The 20,616-nt window shown below is 47.1% G+C and overlaps 1 protein-coding gene across 7 annotated transcripts in view; it reads left to right on the top strand.

Moving 5' to 3' along the window:
* Positions 1 to 2,087: 2,087 nt before the first annotated feature.
* Positions 2,088 to 20,616, top strand: part of LOC102964878 (selectin P) — a 39,447-nt gene continuing 20,918 nt past the window's right edge. The window contains exons 1-8 of one of the 7 annotated variants that reach the window (XM_042975837.1): positions 2,088 to 2,188; positions 10,638 to 10,728; positions 12,334 to 12,720; positions 15,339 to 15,446; positions 15,898 to 16,083; positions 16,850 to 17,035; positions 17,640 to 17,825; positions 19,291 to 19,476. In XM_042975837.1, the coding sequence (XP_042831771.1) occupies positions 2,186 to 2,188; positions 10,638 to 10,728; positions 12,334 to 12,720; positions 15,339 to 15,446; positions 15,898 to 16,083; positions 16,850 to 17,035; positions 17,640 to 17,825; positions 19,291 to 19,476 (1,333 nt within the window). In that variant the 5' untranslated portion in view covers positions 2,088 to 2,185. Of the gene's footprint in view, positions 2,189 to 10,379; positions 10,729 to 12,333; positions 12,721 to 15,338; positions 15,447 to 15,897; positions 16,084 to 16,849; positions 17,036 to 17,639; positions 17,826 to 19,290; positions 19,477 to 20,616 lie in introns of those variants that run through there. The other 6 variants (XM_042975836.1, XM_042975834.1, XM_042975833.1 and 3 more) reach the window with 6 other exon arrangements.

Raw genomic sequence — 20,616 nt, 5'->3', positions numbered from 1 at the left:
CCACCCAGGTGCGCCTCTTTTTTGCTGTTGTTAACAGCAAATACATTATATTAACAACAAGGGGGAAAACCTGTATGCTCTTTTTTTATGTTCTTGTCTGTCATCCTACAGCCTATTATGTAGAAAGTCCCCTAGTTTCTCTGAGTACAGGGACCAGCTGTGCAGGAGGAATTAACTGCCTTCCATCTCACCTGATGGCAGATGGTGCACGTGCTGACAGCTGTAACATGGCCGGAGACCGGGCACGGTCCCAGTGCTCCCTACTGTCCAGCCTCCTGTACCACCCTCCCCGGGGCTGTCCAGAGACCCCCAGGCTGCTCCAAACCTTGACTGGCCTAGAGCATTCTCCCCACCTGATGTAGTAATGTTTACTCAAAGTGAGACCCCAGCTCTGGAGTCGCTCTCTCTGGGGAGGCTTCCCCAGGTCAAGTTCCCATCATATCCTTTCACGGTGCCTCATTTTTTTCTTTCTGCATTCGTTTGCGTGGTTTTTATGTAATGCCTAATGCCTCCCCCCTTAAACAAGTGTGAGGTCCGCGAGGATTTCACCGAATCCCTAGTGCTAGCAAGGGGAGCCTTGAAGGGATGCGAATATTCCTTGTGTGTCTGGATTCCTTGTGTTAATGGCCACATAAGTAGAAGCAACTTAAAATTTCCACACAGACAATATCCACGTGAGCAAATGGCGTTCAGCCTGAACAGCCTTTCAACAAAGTCAAGTTGTCGCCCTGCCATTCCTCTTCCCCCAAATCCTTCTCTCCTTCCCTCAGACTCCCTAAAAACTTAGCATTATCCGACTTAAAATGCATTGGCTCAGTCGGTTGAGCGTCTGACTTCGGCTCAGGTCAAGATCTCCAGGTCCGTGAGTTCGAGCCCCACATCCAGCTCTGTGCTGACAGTGCGGAGCCCGCTTCTTCTGATCCTCTGTCCTCCTTTCTCTCTGCCCCTCCCTTGTTTTCTCTCTCTCTCCCCTGCTCACCCTCTCTCTCTTAAAAAAAAGAAAAAAAAAAGGAAGGCAATGCCAAAAAGAGGGTCCAAGTCCTTCCTGTAAAAATCCATCCATGGCCCTGATGCTTCCATGCAGCGACCACAGTCCTTGTTTATTACTAAGATAGCTGAGGGAACTGAGTCACAAGGAGGGTAGGAACTTGCTAGGGCACACCCCCGGCGGGCGAAGAGTAACACCCATTACTGCACAACTAGATTCCCAAGAAAATAAATCAAGAGTTAGGGTTTTCCGACCTGACGCTGAGTCCTGGAGACTTGATTTTGCTGGCTGATAACTCTGAGCCAGCAGAGCCGGCTGTCGAGCGCGACCGTGTGCCAGACATTGCTTCAAGCATCCGACCTCACGACAACCCTGTGGGGTGAGTTCTGGTACCATCGTTCTGTTTCACAGGTGGGAAGACAGGTATAGAGAGTTTAGGTCATTTGCCTAATGGTGAGACGCCCGTGCAGCCAACACGGATGTCAGGCGGCCGGGTCACAGAGCCCAGGTCTTCAGCCCCGAGCCCACAGCCTCCTATCCCCACACACAAACCTTCCAGTTTTACATCTCTCATTTTTTCCTGACACAAGAAGCAGAAACCCTTTCCTAATAACGACCCATGTCTCTTTTATGTTTCGTGTCAAAACTGTTTCCAGCGATCGCCCCCAGTAGCCAGGATTTTCTCAGTGGTTTTTTTCCTTCCCCACCTTAATTATTTTTATTACAATTTTTGGTCCCTTGCCTCGCTTCTGGGATAGTCAACATTCATTGAGATTCCACAGTAACTGGAATATTTACACTAGGATATTATGATTAAGACAAAGCATGTTTTCCAGTTGTACGACCTTAAATTGGAGCTCGTAGCATAATCAGAGGAAACCTGACTCCTGGGGGGGTGTGGGCACTATTCCTGCACCACTTAGCCCGGGATGTCCTGAAGTGATTCACACTTGCCCCTGTCTCCAGACCCTCCCCCCCCATTGAAGTAGGTGACCCCTGTCCCCTTGGTGACCACTGCTGACTATTATCAACCACTCCTGTGTTATCAACATCCAACTTCATGTGAAGGGCTGTGGCGAAATTCTGGAACTTGAATAGGAAGTTGCTTTTCTAAACAGCTTAACACAGAGGGGAGGCAGGGAGGCTATAAAGTCTGGGTTGGGCAGACAGCCTAGAGGAAGCCGAGGCGCAGAGGAGATGGTAAGTTCATTTCTCTGTACTCTGGGAGGTGGACGAGATGCTGCGTGGAGGCTGAGTCAGGCGGGCAAAGGTTTAGAGAGTGCAGAAGAGCAGTGGTCGTGGCACTTTATGTTGAGTAGCCCTTTAGACTATGAGCATCCGAAAACCTGCTGTCTGCTTTGACCCTCCCAACATCCTTGGGAGGTGAGGTTGCTATTTCCGTGTCACAAATGAAGTCGCCGCGCCTTGCAGAGACGAGGTGTTGCACCTACAGCCCCGCTGTTAGGCTTGATGTTGTCTGCATCTAGACTTCTGCCCTCTGGCTCCCCGGCGCCAGCCTACTAGAGCTTACAGAAACTCTCGAGGGCACAGATCTTGGTAAACCCTCGACCCCCTTCCCCAGGATCGGTCTTCTCTGTGGCTTGAGGGCAAGGCTGAGCAAATGCCCTGTGGCACACCTGTGGGTAAATGCTCTCTCATCCGGGCTCTCCTAGTTCCTTCTCTGAGCCCTAGGAGTCAGCTGGGACACTTGCAGAGTAACCACATGGTTTCCACAGCTGCCTTAAGTCTCAGTGCTGTTAGTGACTCAGTTTCCTCATCTGTAAAATAGACATACTTACAGTGCTCTGCTTTATTTTTTAAGTTTATTTATTTAGTTTGTGTGTGTGAGAGAGAGTGTGTGCAGGGGAGGGGGGGGAGAGAGAGAGAGAGAGAGAGAGAGAGAGAGAGAGAATCCCAAGAAGTTTCCGTGCTGTCAGCATGAGCCCGTTGCTGGGCTCAAATTCAGGAACAGTGAGATCATGACCTGAGATCATGACCTGAGCTGGGCTCAAATTCAGGAACAGTGAGATCATGACCTGAGCCGAAGTCAGGAGTCTGACGCTTAACCGACCAAGCCACCCAGGTGCCCCTATGGTGCTCTACTTTATGGTGTCATTTTGAAGATTAAGTAGGATTTGCTCTGAAAAGCGTGTAAATCTGAGGCTGGCACACGGTAACTGATTTGTCAATGTCAGCTATTATTGTTGTGAAAAAGAAAAAAATTCTTGGGGGTTTGGGATCCAGGGAAGATCCAAGGAAAACTAGGCATTCATGAACTTATCAACAGATAAGAAACACACGGTTTTACCCCCAACTTGCCAGGAGTCTCTCCCACAGTCCCAAACCCTGCAGTCCGTGGCTGGAAAGGAACCAACCGAACATCTCTGTTGTTGAGCTCCTTTCTGCGGGATGCCAGAAGAGAGCAGCACTCACACATGATTTCAACCCCCTCTTTGCTTTACTATCGTTCACTTTTCAAATATTGGCAATGGGGATTTTCTGCGTTGGGGAGAAATAGAGATAAGAGGACTAGGGAGAGAGGGGAAAGGAGTTTGAGTCTGTCCTGAGTTTGAACTCCAGTGACAAAAGAACGTGGATTGCTTTTGTCTCCTCTTTTGCGTATCAGACATTCCCGGTATTGGTCAACTTACATGGACAAGGACTTAGTCATCTCTTCCTTCTATTCTCTTTGGGATCCTCCTCTATTTCGGAAGTGTATTAACACATTGGACTGTGGAGTTCTTTGAGATTCTGGTGAAAGTACAACTCTGTCCCAGATGAAAATGCAAACATCCACATAAACACCGAGCTTTCTGGGCAAGGACAGGGGTTCCCCAACCCCCACATGGGTCTCAGGTTAGGAAACCCACCCTATCACCTCCTTTGCTTTATGCTCAGAAGCTCCTCCACTGGCATCTTGAAACTAGGTTGGAATACTACTTGGCAATGAGAAAGAATGAAATATGGCCTTTGGTAGCAACGTGGATGGAACTGGAGAGTGTTATGCTAAGTGAAATAAGTCAGGCAGAGAAAGACAGATACCATATGTTTTCACTCTTATGTGGATCCTGAGAAACTTAACAGAAGACCATGGGGGAGGGGAAGGAAAAGAAAAGTTGGAGAGGGAGGGAGCCAAACCATAAGAGACTCTTAAAGACTGAGAATAAACTGAGGGTTGATGGGGGATAGGAGGGAAGGAAGGGTGGGTGATGGATATTGAGGAGGGCACCTGTTGGGATGAGCACTGGGTGTTGTATGGAAACCAGTTTGACAATAAATTTCATATTTTAAAAGAAAGAAAGAAAGAAAGAAAGAAAGAAAGAAAGAAAGAAAGAAAGAACTGGTAGATGACTTGAAAAAAAAAAAAAAAGAAAAGAAACTAGGCTGGAACTCTGCAATCCAGGCCTGATGGCGCCACCTCCGACACTGGTTTCATTATTCCAAAGACTAGACCTCTTCCTTCGCCCCTGAGCACATTTGGCCCCTGGGATTCCGGAACCTCAACCCTTTCTGTGTAAATATTGCTTCAAGTTCAGAGTGGCTTCAGTTAACCTCTAGGACCTGAGGAAAGAGGTTAAGAGGTAGCTGGTGGGGTATTTTCCATCAGATGGATCTCAGGGAGGAGAGCCTTTGATTGAGAACTTGCAGTTAAGTTGCACTGATGTTGGGAGCGATGTAGTGGGCTAAGAGCAGGTCTGGATTCTCTGCCATTTTACACCGGAACCATCTTAGGTCTGTGGCTTCTATTTCTTCCTTCCATGACCTGTTTTTCAAAATGTCACTACGTGGTTCACCCTCTCCTGGGCTGACCACTGGCTCTTAGAATATGCAGCTTCAGAATTCTGTAAGCAGAGGCTTATTAATCAGATCGTCAGAAGTCAAAATGACCTACCACGTGATGGGCAATACTGAGAAAAAGACCCTGGACCTAACCCTAGAGAGTAGGCCGTGGTGGTTTCATGAATGGCATTTATTACATTGTCTTCTAGGTGTCTCGCTTCTCTGGCTGAAAAGCAAACAGAAATGTTACAAAGTCACATACAAAATGATTCTTTTATGTTTGTAGGGATGTAGCTCAGCCAGGTTCCGATGGACTTTCAAAATTAGGTATGCTGCTTTATTTTTAATGCTAGTATATCAACCTAAACAGTGGTGATCGGTAGTCTAATGTAAACACGTGCTTTGCTTCTTAGCATTAATGTCCGGGGCTCCTTTCTGTCTTTATTTCTAACTTGCTGTTGGCTTGGAGACCTCTTTTTTCCACTGTGTTTCATGGTCTGCCTTTAAGCTGGGGCTACCAATAGCCGTGCTATGCCACCACCACTCCCATCCAGAACCTGAGGGAAGTGTTGTGTCCGTTGTAATGCCTTGTGAAACCTGGACTCTGCCACCAGCACCTTGCATAGTCCTGCCTCCCCAGTGACCCTCATATCTACCTCCCCACTTTGCATTCCCATTGACCCCAGCCCCAGCCCGTCCCCCATTTACTCCCACTGGGACTAGTACAGTAGTCTCCTCTCTCCACAGCTCAGCCTCTCTACCTCTGAGTCATCACAGCCACCACGGTTACGTGCACCTGTTCAGAACACTGACGGTTGGATCCCTTCTGCTGACATTTATGTCAGACCCGCAAGATCGGGCCCCAACTCACCTTTCCAGTTGACCTCTGGGACTCCCCAGTTCTTCACACCAAATGACCACATCATTGCCTCTCTTAAAATTCACACCCCCCGGCCTCTGACTCCTCTTTGCACTTAGAACCAAATCTCACCCCCCAGCTTCAGTTCCCAAAGCCCGGAGTGATCTGTAACCAGCTTCGTGTCATGCCCTTCTTGCTCATTCCATTCCAGCCACACTGATGGCTTCATGTTCTTTGAACTCTCCACACACACAGGGCTGCCACCCAAAGCCTTCACATTCGCTTTTCCTTCTGTCTTCAATGCTCTTCCTCCTGCGTCTCCCTGGATGGCTTCTTCTGGCCATTCTGCTCTCAGTTTCAACATCATCTCCTTGGAGAAGTCTGCCCTGAACTCCCTGCCTAAGGTGACCACAAGTCCCTGTATCACATAGCCTCACCTTATTTCCCCTACTTCTCGCTAGCTTCCAGTTTTCACGTTTACTTGTCATGAACTGCCATGTATTTATTGGTGCTTCATTACCTGTCTTTCTCAATAGATCATACATTCCGTAAGACAGGAATGATATCTGTTTTTACCATTTTAATGCCAGTGCCTAGAAGAGCGCCTGACACATTGTAGGCACTTGGCAAATCAGTAGTTACTGAAATAGACAAGGGGCCAGGAAGTGCCTGTCTTGGTGACCGGTGGGGAAGGATCGATCGTAGAGAAGGCTCCTTTCAAGAGAAGATGTTTGGACTTATAGAGCCAGGCACACATAGAAGGAAAGAGTGCTCTGGGCAATAAGAAGAACATTGGGCACATACAGTGCCTTCTGGAAACTACGAGATGTTTCGTTACAAATGCATTGTAGAATTGGGGTGGGGGGGGAGAGGCACAAATAAATTGAAAATTAATGGCAGGAGATGAGACTTGACAAATAGAGGCCACATTTTGAGGGGTCCTATGTGTGTCATCTCGAGGAGTTTGTAGGTATTGCTCAAGGGGTAGGAACAGCCGGTGGATTTTAGGTAGTGAAGTGATGCGGTCAGGTTTTTGTGTTAGAAACATCACTCTGACTTCATTATAGAGAAACAATGGAAGACGGGCAACTTGAGGATAAGAGACCAGTCAGATGATGTCCAGGAAGGAAAGGATGATGTGTCCACTAGTTCTGTAGCAGTAAGCGGAAATCCGGAGAACGACCAGGTATCAGGTCAGAAGGTAAAGCCAGTGGGATTTGATGACAGGTTCATGTGAAGGGTTTGGACAAAGGAGAGAAATTTGCTTTCTCATCCCCAACATCTAAGAGCTGCTGCTGTTTGATACCCTTCCCAGCTTTCCTGAAACACATGACCTATGTTAACCATCCTTGATTCCCGCACTTCTCCACATATCCCTCTATCTTACCCGCATGGCGTGAAGAGAGTGAGTCCTACTCATTTTTTCCCTCACGTGGGATGTGAACCATCATGCCCCTTGCTTCTCTCACACCCAAATAGAATGAGAAAAAGTGCCAAGATCATTTTTTTGCACCGATTTCTTATGCTCTTCTGCCTAATAATATACTTTCAAATGTGATACAAATACTGCTGTAGCCCTTAAATACTTAGGTCTAATGATCACATATTTTCCAACATTTTCCTACTCAGTACACCCTTCTATCTTACTTTCAGTCATTTCTCTGCCATTGCTCTTTATTTGTTCATCCATTCATAAAATATTTATTAAGCAGTAAGCACCTGCTCTCTACTATAGCTGAGATTCAGACCTAAGGCAGAGCCCTTGCCCTTGAGAAGCCTCTGCCAGCATCCTCCTCCAGCTGGGCGATCATTTGTTTGCTTTGCACTTGGATTGCAGACATCACGCCCAAGAGGGAAGTCAGGGATGGAGATACAGTGTTGGGGCCGTTGGCAAAGAGATGACCAGAAGGTGACCTCAGGACAGCAGATGAGTGATAAGAGAATAGGGGCATGGAGGCCAGAACCCAGGGAAATCTCTATCTCTACAAGTGCCAGAAGGGGGTCGAAGTAGATTCAGAGGGAGACTCATCAAAATTGCTCAAGATGTAAGAGAAGGATCAAGAGAAGGAACCACGGAAGCATTTTAAACAAAAGGAACTACTCAGCAGTATTTATTGCTGCAGAAAGGTCAAGGAAAATAACAAGGGCACATGTTCACTGGGTTTGGTAATTAGGATTTCAGTGATAATGGTAGCAAGGGCCATTTCACAAGCTGGAGTTCGGAGGAGGCCGGAGAGTAAAGGGAGGCAAGGAAGTTAAGGAAGCTGAACCAGAGGAAGGAGAGAAATCAGAGGCAGAAGGCAAAGGGTTCGGGGAGGGACTTTGTCAGTTCTGCTCTAAAAGTGCAAAGCTGTGGTCTACAATGTAGACAGGAGAACAGAATCCCTTTCCGCAGTATCATCTCTCCCAACTTTGTGCGCCGCTCGCAATGCCGGCAGCTATGGGACTTGTGCTGGCATCCAGTACCCAAGCCAAGTGAGGGCAAGGGATAAACACTTTCTCCTTCCACTTTCTCCCTGCCCCTCTCTTCACCCCATACTTGTAGTTCTTAGGAAAGGTAAACGTTAAAGACAATCGCGGTGTGAAGTGGCTTTAATGAAGGTTTACGCAGGCACAGGATGTTATTCTAATGACCCAGTCTCAGACGGCTTCTCGGTGACTTCCAGTTTGAAGTGAGCTGCCAGAGAACATTAAAGATTAGCAGAGCGCATGGCCATTTCTCCTAGAGTCATTTCCTCTTGTTTCAACACTAAACAGGCTTAATAACACTAGGACACAGCCATTAACTTTCCAGGATCTTAGATCTGAAGACGACACTGTAGAACAGGGGCAGGTGTGGAAGGCCTGCCCACCCCAAGGAAGCCTCAGAGGAAAACGACCACTCAAAGGCGTCATCCATTCTCCACATAAAACCCTTGTCAGTTTCCAGTGAGCCAAGGTGCTGCCTTACAGTTAACAGAGATTCGAACTTGCGGTCCATTAAACGTGGACAGACTTAGAGGATCTATGAGTCTTCTGAAACTGTCTAAAAACATTGCAACTGTGCATTTTTTTTTTTTTGAAGAATCCTGACGATAGCTTTTATCTGGCTTTCAAAGGAGTTCAAAAGTCCCGCGAGGGTAATCACTATGCTAACCCAACATCCATCCAGGTGAGCAAGCTTAGGCAAATCATCTTTACTCATTGAAACTCATCTCAAGTATTCACGGTCCAAAAGATCTGCTGCAGAATGCTGGAGAAATGCTTAACTGACCTGGCATTAATCTTTATGGCCTCCTTCGTCTCTCACATAATCTGTGAGGAGTCATTCTTAATATTTAGTGATTTTTTTTTAACGGAAAAATATGATCAGATTAAAGTAGGAGATGCATCATGTATTTCCCTTTCTTACATGTTGTGCTTGATCAGAAGCACCTACCAAGTCCTCTAAAACCTTGAAATGTTTAAAACCATCTCTCTCTCTCTCTCTCTCTCTGTCTCTCTCTCTCTCTCAATTCTGTTTAAACCAAACCATATTTCAAAGTTTAAACAAAGAAGTTACGACATGAAACAGCTCTTTTAGGATAGTGGCCGGAGTTGGACGCTGATAGGGAAGCAGGAGCCTCCCCACACACTTCCTTGAGCTTGCCCCAAGGCCAGAGAAACCCCTAGAAACGCTCTGCACAGGGAGAAAACCACTTCCAAAGGGCACAGGGAGAGCACCATTAGAGTGAAAATACTATACTTCTCTCTAGTCTACTGGAGAAGCCCAGCGCAAGGTCAAAGGTGAATATTGGGGTCCCCTTCATGCAGCCTACACTATTGTGCTCTTTAGCAGCAATACTTTTGTTCTTTGTGCCTCTGAGAGAATTCTGGAAAATTGTGTAACGCCTTACACCTGTCTAAGTGGAAAGCTAGTATTTTTCATCATCAGTTTTAAAATTAACAAGAGATGGGATTTCCAACACATTGTAAAGATTAGCCTCTTACAATAAGTGAATGTCCCATCATGTCTTTTATTCCAGTGGAATTAAATACCGTAGTGATCTGATAGCCGTCATCACTTAAAAAAATATATAAGCAAGCTCCTAATAATAGGAAATTTTATATTATTCATCTTCTCTCCTCCTCCTCTACAAAATTTTTACCTAATATAATGCAACTTTAAGCTTAAAGTCTTTTCTTGATCACTAAATCTCACTTCTTTTACAAAAAAGGTAATAATAAATCCACATTTAAAAGGTTCAATTTTTTGAAAGCATATGCAATTTTAGACTCACCAACATTTAGTACTTTCGTGTGCAGCATGAGGGAGTTGGCCAAGGTGAGCATTCCCGGAACTTATTTGTCTCGAAACATTTTTTAAATGTTAACAGATTTCATGAAGTCCCCACAGAAGGGAGCCCATTAAATATAGTACTTGCTATTGATCCAAAGGGAATAGGATTATTATACATATTAATAAATATTAAATATATAGGTACCGTGCATATGTATTAAATATTGAACAGTACTGTGGACATAGGCCGCCATTGTAAAGCAAGGAGACAAGACATAGGTCAACAATACAGAGCAGACGGCATAGCCCAGCACCATTTGTCGATGCCCTGTGCATCAAAGTATAGGTCAGATGTATCTGTACAGATCGGGGAGTTTGCGTGCAACTTCCTATAATTTTGGGGTATGGCATACTGGTTCTTACAGGGAGATTATTGCATAATAATAATGACAATACTCTTCTTACACGAAAATTGTAAAATGTTTCGTAAATGAAAAATCTTAGTTGCACAAAGTAGTTACTTGATAAATACTTATCGAATGAAAGAAGAAACAACTTCTGTCCTCAGCCTGGGTGCAGAGCAGGGCTCGGAGCAGAGCAGGGAGAAACAAGAAGGAAGCAGAGCACTTGAACCTCCACCCTGCTGGAAACAAGGAGGATTAGAACTCAACACAATGATGACTAACAGGGATTTGGGGGGCCACGCTGATTTCACCTGGGTACTAAAAGGAAGTTTTCCTTTCTCGTTTCAGGCCAGCTGCCTAAAAGCCATCTGGAACTGGAGATTTCAGACGGTGATCTTCAGAACTGCCCAACTCCTTTGCTTCAGTGCCCTAATCTTTGGTAAACTTGGTGTTCACCTTTCGTCTAGGCCTGAGTAATGAGGGGAAGTTAAGGATGCTAGCCAGTTGTTACAAGGAATGGGAAAACTGTTCCCGCCCAGATGCCTTGAAGAAAAATGCACCCAACACCATCATATTGGTGGAAAGGCTCTGGCACAAACCGAAATGGACATATCCAGGACCAATTAGCCACTGGGCACAGCAGGCCCTGGTCCACAGTACTGTCAGGGACCCACAAAAAGGTCTTAGTATACCGTACTGATATGTATGTCTTTCTACTAATGCAATTATAAAATATAGTTTTTAGTATTTTATTACAGAGGAAGGAGCTTATAAAAGAAAAGCTGCCCAGAGTCCATGAAAGTCAATAACGCAGCCCTGGTGATGCCAAAATAAAGTCTTAGGGCAAAACAATGCAGTAGAGGTGTCAGTGGGGGAGGGACAAACATAAATGACCCTCGGGCGGGCAGCAGAGGACAGGGTTGAATAGGAACAAGATTCTATAAACAGGAAAAAGAGGCACTTCCAGGCCTGATTGCTTATATTGTACACCTCTTCGTGTGGGATCTGGCCTCTTCTGGCCCGGGTGAGCTCCCACTGGCCACGATAACAACAGCTTTCATCAGAGTCCCCCTTACACTTTCAGAGGGCACAAACCTTATTTCTACTTGCTGCCACAGGCGTTGCTTCAAACGGCTGGTTCTAAGCCCTATTTTGCCACGTGAGTGAGCAGAGATGGAGGGCGTAGCGTAACTTATCAAAGAGGAACAGTCAAGAGCAGTGGAACGAGCGTAGGATCGCAGGCCAGGAGATCTGGTTTGCGACCTGCCTCTGCCACAAACACGTTGTGCTTCACTCAACAAGTATTTACTGAACACCTGTCAAGCACCATGCTCTGTGCTTGGTGTTAAGGACCCAGAGATTAAAATTCACAGTCTGGCCGGTGTGGACCGTGTCATATGAAGAGACGTTCCAACGCCCAGAGGGCGATAACGGGAAGTGGAGGCAGAGACGTGCCTACCCGGGGAAGTCAAGGAAAGCAGGGCGAGGAAAGGTTTACCAGGCATAAGTGGGGAGGGCAGCCAGACTAGCAGGGAGCATGTGCAAAGCACAGAAGTGGGAGTTCTGTTTTGCTAAGAAGGTAAATATGGCGGGTGATGAGGCTGGCCCAGCAGGTAGGCTCCGGATCATAAGGCATCTTATTTTCCACGTGAAGAGGTTGAACCTGTAGATATGAGGCAGCCACCAAGACATTCTGTGTGTCCTTTAAACAGGACAAATTACTTACTATGTCTCTTCCGTTTACCAAAGGAGACTAGATGCCTCATAAGGTCCCTTCCAACTCTGTTCTCTTATGATTCCAAATCTTTTAGTACCAAGCGTCCTCAGAACAGTACATTTTCTTATTTTGACTTCACATATATATGTGTTTGGGTGAAAGATGGAAACCACTCTTCCTTCTTAAGACGACTAGATTGGACCCAACGTAGTCATATTTTAGCTTTGTCTTCCAGTCAGAACCCCATCTGACTTACACAGAAGCGTATTTATGCTCACGGACTCCCGGTGAAGGATGCTAACCTGGCACTCGCTCTCCTTTACTCAGAACTAATAAAGCAGAAAGAAGTGGCAGCGTGGACCTATAATTACAGCATCAAAGCATATTCATGGAATTATTCCCGGATGTTCTGCCAGAAGCATTACACGGATTTAGTGGCCATCCAGAATAAAAAAGAGATCGCTTACCTCAATGATGTCATGCCTTACTTCAACTCTTACTACTGGATTGGGATCCGAAGGATCAATGATAAATGGACCTGGGTGGGAACCAAAAAGGTCCTCACCAAAGAGGCCGAGAACTGGGCTGACAACGAGCCCAACAACAAGAAGAACAACCAGGACTGTGTGGAGATCTACATCAAGAGCGTGTCGGCCCCTGGCAAGTGGAACGATGAGCCCTGCTGGAAAAAGAAGCGGGCGCTATGCTACACAGGTAGGAGCTTCTGTACTCTGAAGTTTATCTGTTTCAAAAAAAAAAAAAAAGCCTTCCCTGGTTCACTAATAGAGCCACTGAGTCAATGACATCGAGTCACAAAGTCAGGTATGTGAAAACAAAGAATAAATGACAGTTGGAGTGCTTGGGTGGCTCAGTAGTTTAAGCGTCCTGATTTCTGCTCAGGTCGTGATCTCACGGTTCATGAGTTTGAGCCCTGCATCGGGCTCTACACTGACAGCGGGGAGCCTACTTGGGATTCTCTCCCTCTGCTTCTCTCTCTCTCTCTCTCTCTCTCTCTCAAAATAAATAGATAAACTTAAAAAAAATTAAAGTAATTAAAAGAAAAAACTACAATCATGCAGCATTAAGGAGCACCTTGAAGAATATAAGATCAGGAGTAGAGAAACCTGGGTTTTTCTGAAGCTAGAAGGACATTTTTTTTTAAATTTTTTTTTTAACTTTTATTTATTTTTGAGACAGAGACAGAGCATGAACAGGGGAGGGGCAGAGAGAGAGGGAGACACAGAATCCGAAACAGGCTCCAGGCTCTGAGCGGTCAGCACAGAGCCCGACTCGGGGCTCGAACTCACGGACCGTGAGATCATGACCTGAGCCGAAGTCGGACGCTTAACCGACCGAGCCACCCAGGCGCCCCTAGAAGGACATTTTACAATCATCGGATCCACCTTCCTCAGTGTACAACTGATTAAATAGATGCTCAGGAGTTTCTAGTCCCCTAAAATTTATACCCAGAGCTTTTCGGCACCACTGCGCCCTCATATGATGGGCAGTATACGTTGGAAGATAACTTGGCCCCTAGGAGACACAGCTGTAACTGATAGCTATTGTACATCACTACGTTATTGTGATGTTATTAGTTCATGGGTCGTAAGCCTGTTTCGTATTCGTTTCATTTAGTCCTAGTGAGAACCTCGTCAGTCAGGTCCTCTCATTTCATTGATGAGAGGAAGGTCCAGGCTATGAAGGAATCTGCTCAAGGTTCGAACTACCTGATGGTAGAGTCGGTTTCAAACTCACGACTCTAAAGTTGGTGTTTTGTGGCCGCGTATGCTACGGTACTCTCTACTCTGCCTTCTCATGAGACAACACGAGAACAGGGCCGAGAATCGCAGATGCTTACAGATTCCCTTCGACGGCAGCATGTATTCAGGTGTGCTGGTAGGGACCAGCGGCATGAGGGAAGGGAACTGACAGTGAAGAGACCCTGCGAGTGTGTTCGCTTCTCAACAGAGTGAGCGGTTCCCGAGTAGGCAGACATGCGTGGAAGCGTGGTCCTCCTGGGGTCACGCGCCTACGCTGGAACCGGTTGCATCTTTCTGATGTGGCTTCTCCCGCCCCCTGTAGCGCACGAGATCATTCTGAGATCCTTAGGAAACTACGATCAGAACAAACCATGTGTGCTCCAAGAACATAGGGCACGGGTATCACGGCTGTAAGACATTGGTGGGGTCAAGGTGAATACGATGGAAGACGTGGACCAGACTTCTATCGCCTCCTGCATCTTCCCTTTACTCCGACCCTTCCCAGGGCCCCCGTGCAGCCCCACCAAACTTGCCGGCTGCCTCGGGAATGCCCTCCTGTAGAACCGGCACGACCTCTAGAATTCGAGCCTCTCAGAGTTGAGAGGGAATGTAGGTAGACATCATCTAGCACAAGCCTGAATGTGACATATGACTTCCCTCTTGTAATCAACCCTAAAGTGGCCCAATGTGTGCAGAGGAAACGCCACCAGAAAATATAGCCACAGGCCTTGCCCCCAGCTATGACCTCATCAGTGACAACATTCTCAGAACCCTCCATCGGGTGCATGATGCACACGCCCACAAAGAGTCTCTTGTAGGAAAGGAACCTCAGCCCTTCTCCACTGGGACTCACTGAGAAGGGTGTGGCTAGTCAGTCGTACTCTGCACTACCTAAGCCTGGCATATTTAGGCCCGTGAAACATCTCTCCATGGGATTGTTTGTCCTGTACCACGAGGAGGTCTTAAGCGTCTCATGTGGTTCCCCTGCCCCTCCATTGTGCGGCGCTGGGCACAGATTTGAAATCAACAAACAGTGGAAGGGCTTTGGCCCTAACCCGGGGCAGGCTGGCCTCGGAGAAGTCACTTGCCTGAGGTCCTGTAATAGTAGGCAGCAGAGCCAGGACTCTGATGACATATGTGTGACCCACCCACCGCCCCAGCCCCGCCACATCTGATGCCCAGCCTTTATGTTGTAATGCCCATCATAGGGGTTTCTGTAATAATACAACTCTATGCATATTCTTGGTTAAAAAGCCACATCTATTTTGTACCACATAGAGGAGTTTCTCTGTCTACACATCGATCAGTGGCTCTTTTGTCTCTCTGGGCTACACAAAGCAATCCCTCCTTAGACAACAGCTTAAAATGGAAACTATGCAATGCTCTGGTAGGCTTCCACAATGCCCTTTGCAGGGAACAGGCTGGCGCTCCAGAGGACACTGTAGTTTTGTGTTGCTTGCCTAGCTCAGTCTTATAGCAAGAGGGGCTGAGTCTGCGGCTTGGAAAGGAATCTAACTTCTCTTCACACCTCCCGGGAATGCGTACCATACTGACCCTTTTGCATCTGTGCAGCGTCCTGCCAGGACATGTCCTGTAGCAAGCAAGGAGAGTGCATTGAGACCATCGGGAACTACACCTGCTCCTGCTTCCCCGGATTCTATGGACCAGAATGTGAATATGGTGAGGGCGCTATTTTGTTGATATTATTGTGGCCTTTGGTCTTGTGCTGGAGGTGGTCCAGGAAGCAAATCATGCTGGAGACTCTCCAGGGGGTAAAGCTCATCCTGGTCCTCTCTGGGGTCAGTCAGTCAGCCCCACTCAAATTGTCCCAAGACACGCCCTCTGGGTGAAACCTTTTATCTGTAGACCATTGGTTCAAAACAACCTACACGGTAAAAGGGAAGCAAAACAAAGGCTGATTTTGCTTGCTTGAAATAAAAACCACTGAAAGACTGATTATATCCCAAGATGTAGCCAACACAAAGGAACCAAGTAAAGATGACCAGGTTGGGTGAGACTAAGCCCAGGAAGACAGGATTAAGAGGGTCATACAAAGAGTTCCAACGTCCAGCAAACCTGACGTTGTCTTTAAACCTGCAATGAAAAGAAAAGTAACGTTTTGTCCCCACAGTCCAAGAGTGTGGGGAATTTGGTCTCCCCCAACATGTGCTCATGAACTGCAGCCACCCTCTCGGGAACTTCTCCTTCAATTCAGAGTGCAGCTTCCACTGCGCTGAAGGGTACGAATTGAATGGACCCAGCAAGCTGGAATGTTTGGCTTCCGGAACGTGGACAAATAACCCACCGCAATGTATAGGTATGTGGACCGTACTCTTTCCATCCTCGACGATGACTAGAAAATAAGGGGAAAATAAGCTTTCTCCATTAAAAAACACGAGCGATTGGGGCGCCTGGGTGGCTCAGTTGGTTGAGTGTCCAACTTCAGCTCAGGTCATGATCTCATGGTTCATGGGTTTGAGCTCTATGTCCGGCTCTGTGCTGACAGCTCAGAGCCTGGAGCCTGCTTCGGATTCTGTGTCTCCCTCTCTCTCTGCCCCTCACGCTGTCTCTCTCTCTCTCTCTCTCTCTCTCTCTCTCTCTCTCTCTCTCTCCCTCTCAAGAAAAAAAAAAAAAACCTTAGAAAAATGTGAGAAATAATGAGCATCTGCATTCAATGGGGAATTCTGATTTTTACTACTACCCATCAATGAGAGTGACACTGATTTTGATTTTCATGATGTTTTGCATCTATAGAGTGAGGTGATCACCTTAATTCTTGATTCTCAGGCAAAAGCATCACAAAGGGACCTCTCTCCCTTTGCTTATTGCAAAGTGAACAGTATAGTAATGAGGACCTAGGGGTTGAGTCTTATTAATTTGATACTTTGACCTTGCTTCTTTAAATGCAACATGGGGATGTTTGGATCTTTCCAAATGGCTCCTGAAAGTACCATTGAACCAACCAGGTGTTTCACCTTGCCCATCACTTACAGAAGGTGCGGACGGCTGCTGGGGCATCCTAAGGTTTCACAGGTTCTGGCATAACCCAAGGGCTCACACCTTTGCTCTGTGGTTGTTTGTAGCTGCCCAGTGCCCACCCCTGAAGACTCCTGAGCGAGGAAGCATGACGTGTCTTTCCTCTCCGGAAGCGCCCCAATACCGGTCCAGCTGCCACTTTGCTTGTGAAGAAGGATTTGCATTAGTTGGGCCAGAGGTGGTGCAGTGCACAGCCTCGGGGGTGTGGACAGCCTCACCCCCAGGGTGTGAAGGTGAGTTTCCGGTGGTTGGGGATATGCGACGTCTACCGTGCCAGTCCTTGCTGTGAGTACGGAGGACAGTGGGGGTCTATGGATAAGCTGGCCTGAATCACCACAACTTGACTCTCCTTTCCACCTGCCACTTAGTACATCATGATGGGAAAAGAGGGCCAGGCTCCAGAAAAATCAAGAGGCTGATCTGGCTACAAACAAATTTAAAAAGTCCTCCCTTGGCCTAAACTCAGAGCCCTCAAGCAGTTTTCAGAATGGCTCCATTCATAAATTTCACACAAGAAGGAAAGGATGGCATCTACATCTTTCTAGTGTCTTCTAGATACTAGAAGACCTACCACGACAGGTTTATAGAGATAAAGGAATAGAGGACATTATAAAAACCTTGGAGGAGTCTTTTTTTTTTTTTTTTTTTAAGATTAAGGTCACCCTGTGGATGGATTGTCCAAGTCTGGACAAATCATCACTAGGGTCTCCTGGCCCTTACAGATTTCTAGCTCCACCTGGATTTCCTGGACGAAGTTTTATCATTGCTTTCCAGCTGTGGGTCTGGGTTTTCTCCTTCCTTAGTATCTTTCTCTCTGTCCTTGGTTGTTCTCTCTAGTTGTGCGGTGTCCGCTCCTGGAAGCCCCTGGCAAAGGGACCATGGACTGTGTTCATCCCCTCACTGCCTTTGCATATGGCTCCAGCTGCAGATTTGAGTGTGAACCTGGCTATCAAGTGAGAGGCTGGGCCACTCTCCACTGCATTGTTTCTGGCCAGTGGACCGCACCCTTGCCAGCCTGTGAGGGTAGGATTTTCCTTTAGTAGCCCTCTTCCGCCCAGAAAGGGGCCATGGCGCAGTGGAAAGGCTCAGGGTCGCCTCCTTCAGGTTCTGACATTGGAACAGGTTGTTCAGCCTCCCGGAGGCATGATTTTCTCATCCATGAAATGAGCTAAGGTGCTTTTGTGAGAATGAAGTATATAAAAAGCACACAGTTAAACAGCACGTAGAAAGTAGCTAGCAGTAGACTGGGGATTCAATCAACCTTCATTTCTGCCTCGTTTTTTCCCTTTCTGCCTCACTGGCAATACAAGCTGTGGGACAATGTCCTCTACTTGAGAGGAAGCCAGAATGGTGGCTATTAGGACAAAGAGGGGGATTCCCCATTAGCGTTTGGAGGTGACTTGGACAAAGGAGCGAGGCGCGCTGCGTCCACAGGGGCCGTGATGCAACCCTAGGCGGTTACACAACAGCACAAAGCTGAATTCTCTGCAGTTGCCTCCTGCCCTCAGCTTCTGAGGCAGAGAGGGTGAACAGGGGAGCAGGAAACTGAAGACTGGATTAGTGAGTGCCCAGGAGATGGAGATCACAAGCCCAACTCTGCTGCCGTCCAGATACAAGACGTCAGGGAAGTAACTCATTCCTGAACCTTCCTTTTCTCATCTGTAAAGAGAGAAGGTCTGGAAGATCTTTGGTTCTTTGATGCTCCGATTCTGTAACAACCAGAGGTCTAAGCCCAGGGTGTGATGGTGGTCTTCACACTCTGAAAAAAACCCAGGAATAGCCTGGAAATGAAATGCTTTATCAAGGATGCACATGAGGAAACTGGTCTGTATCAGAGCTAAGGCCACTCAGGGCTCAATTCTGTGCAGGAACTGTCCTTGGCCTGCACTTGCTTGGCAATTAAAGTCTGATGACGCTGACATCCTGTGTTTCAGAGATATGGCCCACTCAGGACCATTTTATAAACCTAGCTAATAGGATGTCAACAATAAGCCATGTTATTTCAGCTTTTTCCTTAAACGTCCAGCTTGTTATATATCTCCTCCTGCCTGATCCAGTTCTGCAAATATCATCAGTAAATATTTAAAGAGTACCCTTCAAAGTACCAAACATGGCCAGGCTGTGGGACGCAACTAGGAACGTCTAAGCCCAGCCTCAGGGAGACTGTGGTCCAAGGGCAGGACCACAGCAGTCTCCGCACAGTTGCAGGGGCTGTGGGGAGCACACTAGGGGAGTCCCTACCCCTGAGCTGCTGGGAGGGGGGCAGTCAGGGAAGGCTTCCTAGGGACAGTGAAGTCTAAGCTGAGATCAAAGGGCAGGTGAGTGACCCAGGCAAAGAGGGCACAGGAAGGTGTTCAAGGCAGCTTCCCTTTTGGAAAAGGGAGGATTCAGGGTTCTGAACGTACTGACGCATCTCTTGAGTGGCTCTTGTGAGAAAGAACTGAGCCCTTCCATGACCCAGTTTCAGACGACAACTTTTTCCATTTAGCCATTGCCTGTGAGCCACTGGAGAGTCCGGTCCATGGAAGCACGGATTGCGCCCCACTCTCAGGACCGCTTCCATACAACACCAGCTGTAGCTTCCGCTGTGCTGATGGCTTCAGGCTGAAAGGAGCCGACGTGGCCCAGTGTACTGACTTGGGACGGTGGACAGCGCCCGCCCCGGTCTGTGAAGGTAATGTGACATCGGCACGTTCCTTCTGTGTCTCTCAGCTTATTATGCAGTTAGCAGTCATTGATTTATTCCTCAGACGTTCACTAAGAACTACCCGGCCCTTTGTGCTGGCCCTAGGGACGAAATGGTGAGCGAAACACCCGTTCGTTACAGCATGTTGGAACTCAAGGTGAAGGTTTCACCGATTGAAACCCGCTGAGTGGGTTGGCGTGAAGAAGATGGGACTGGGAGGAAGGAATGATGCATGAGGAGCAACGTAGAAGAGTAAGGGGCAGGGCATTTAGTCTAGTTCTGTCATTCCCCGGCAACAAGGTTTTGGTCTCTCAGAAGTTCAGTGTCTTCTGTAGAGCGGGAGTATTATTATCTGCCTCACCTACGTGCCTCATTACTGTTGTGAATGAATGTGGGTAAAAAGCAAGCTTGAAATTGCTATGAGTTGAGGGTGCCTCGGTGGCTCAGTCGGTTAAGCATCCAATTCTTGGTTTTGGCTCAGGTCACGATCTCACGGTTCGCGAGTTCGAGCCCTGTGTGGGGCTCTGTGCTGACAGCGCGGAGCCTGCTTGGGATTCTCTTTCTCCTTTTCTCTCTGGCACGACCCAACTCATGCGCTCTCTCTCTCTCTCTCTCTTTCTCTCAAAATAAATAAATTCACTTTAAAAACTCCTATGAGTTTTACAAATGTATGCAAAATGATAATAACGTTACCTTATAAATTATATGTCTGTGATCTGATTTTACAAAGTGATCTTCTTTCAGTAGTTCATGTTTTCAATATTTTGCTCTTATAGGAGAACAAAGACACAGGGAAGTCATTAGCATTATGATTTTTATGCGGGTACCCCACACAGAAGTCAGGTCCCAGAAGTGCAATGTTGGCATTTCACGTTGCTATTTACTGGGATCTTTGGGCAATTGATGTGAATCCCCTGCATCTGTGCTGACAGCACAGAGCCCGACGCGGGGCTCGAACTCACAAACTGCGAGGTCATGACCTGAGGTGAAGTCAGATGCTTAACCGACTGGGCCACCAGGTGCCCCCGGGGATTGATTTTTTGCTATTCATTTTGATTACATACTTAGCATAGACTCGTGGGTCCAAAAGTATGAGGTTTAAAAAATTATTCCTGCATATTGCCAAAA

Source organism: Panthera tigris, chromosome F3 (genome assembly GCF_018350195.1).
Source record: "Panthera tigris isolate Pti1 chromosome F3, P.tigris_Pti1_mat1.1, whole genome shotgun sequence".
NCBI classification, from domain to species: domain Eukaryota; kingdom Metazoa; phylum Chordata; class Mammalia; order Carnivora; family Felidae; genus Panthera; species Panthera tigris.
This window is presented reverse-complemented; position numbering and strand designations above follow the sequence as displayed.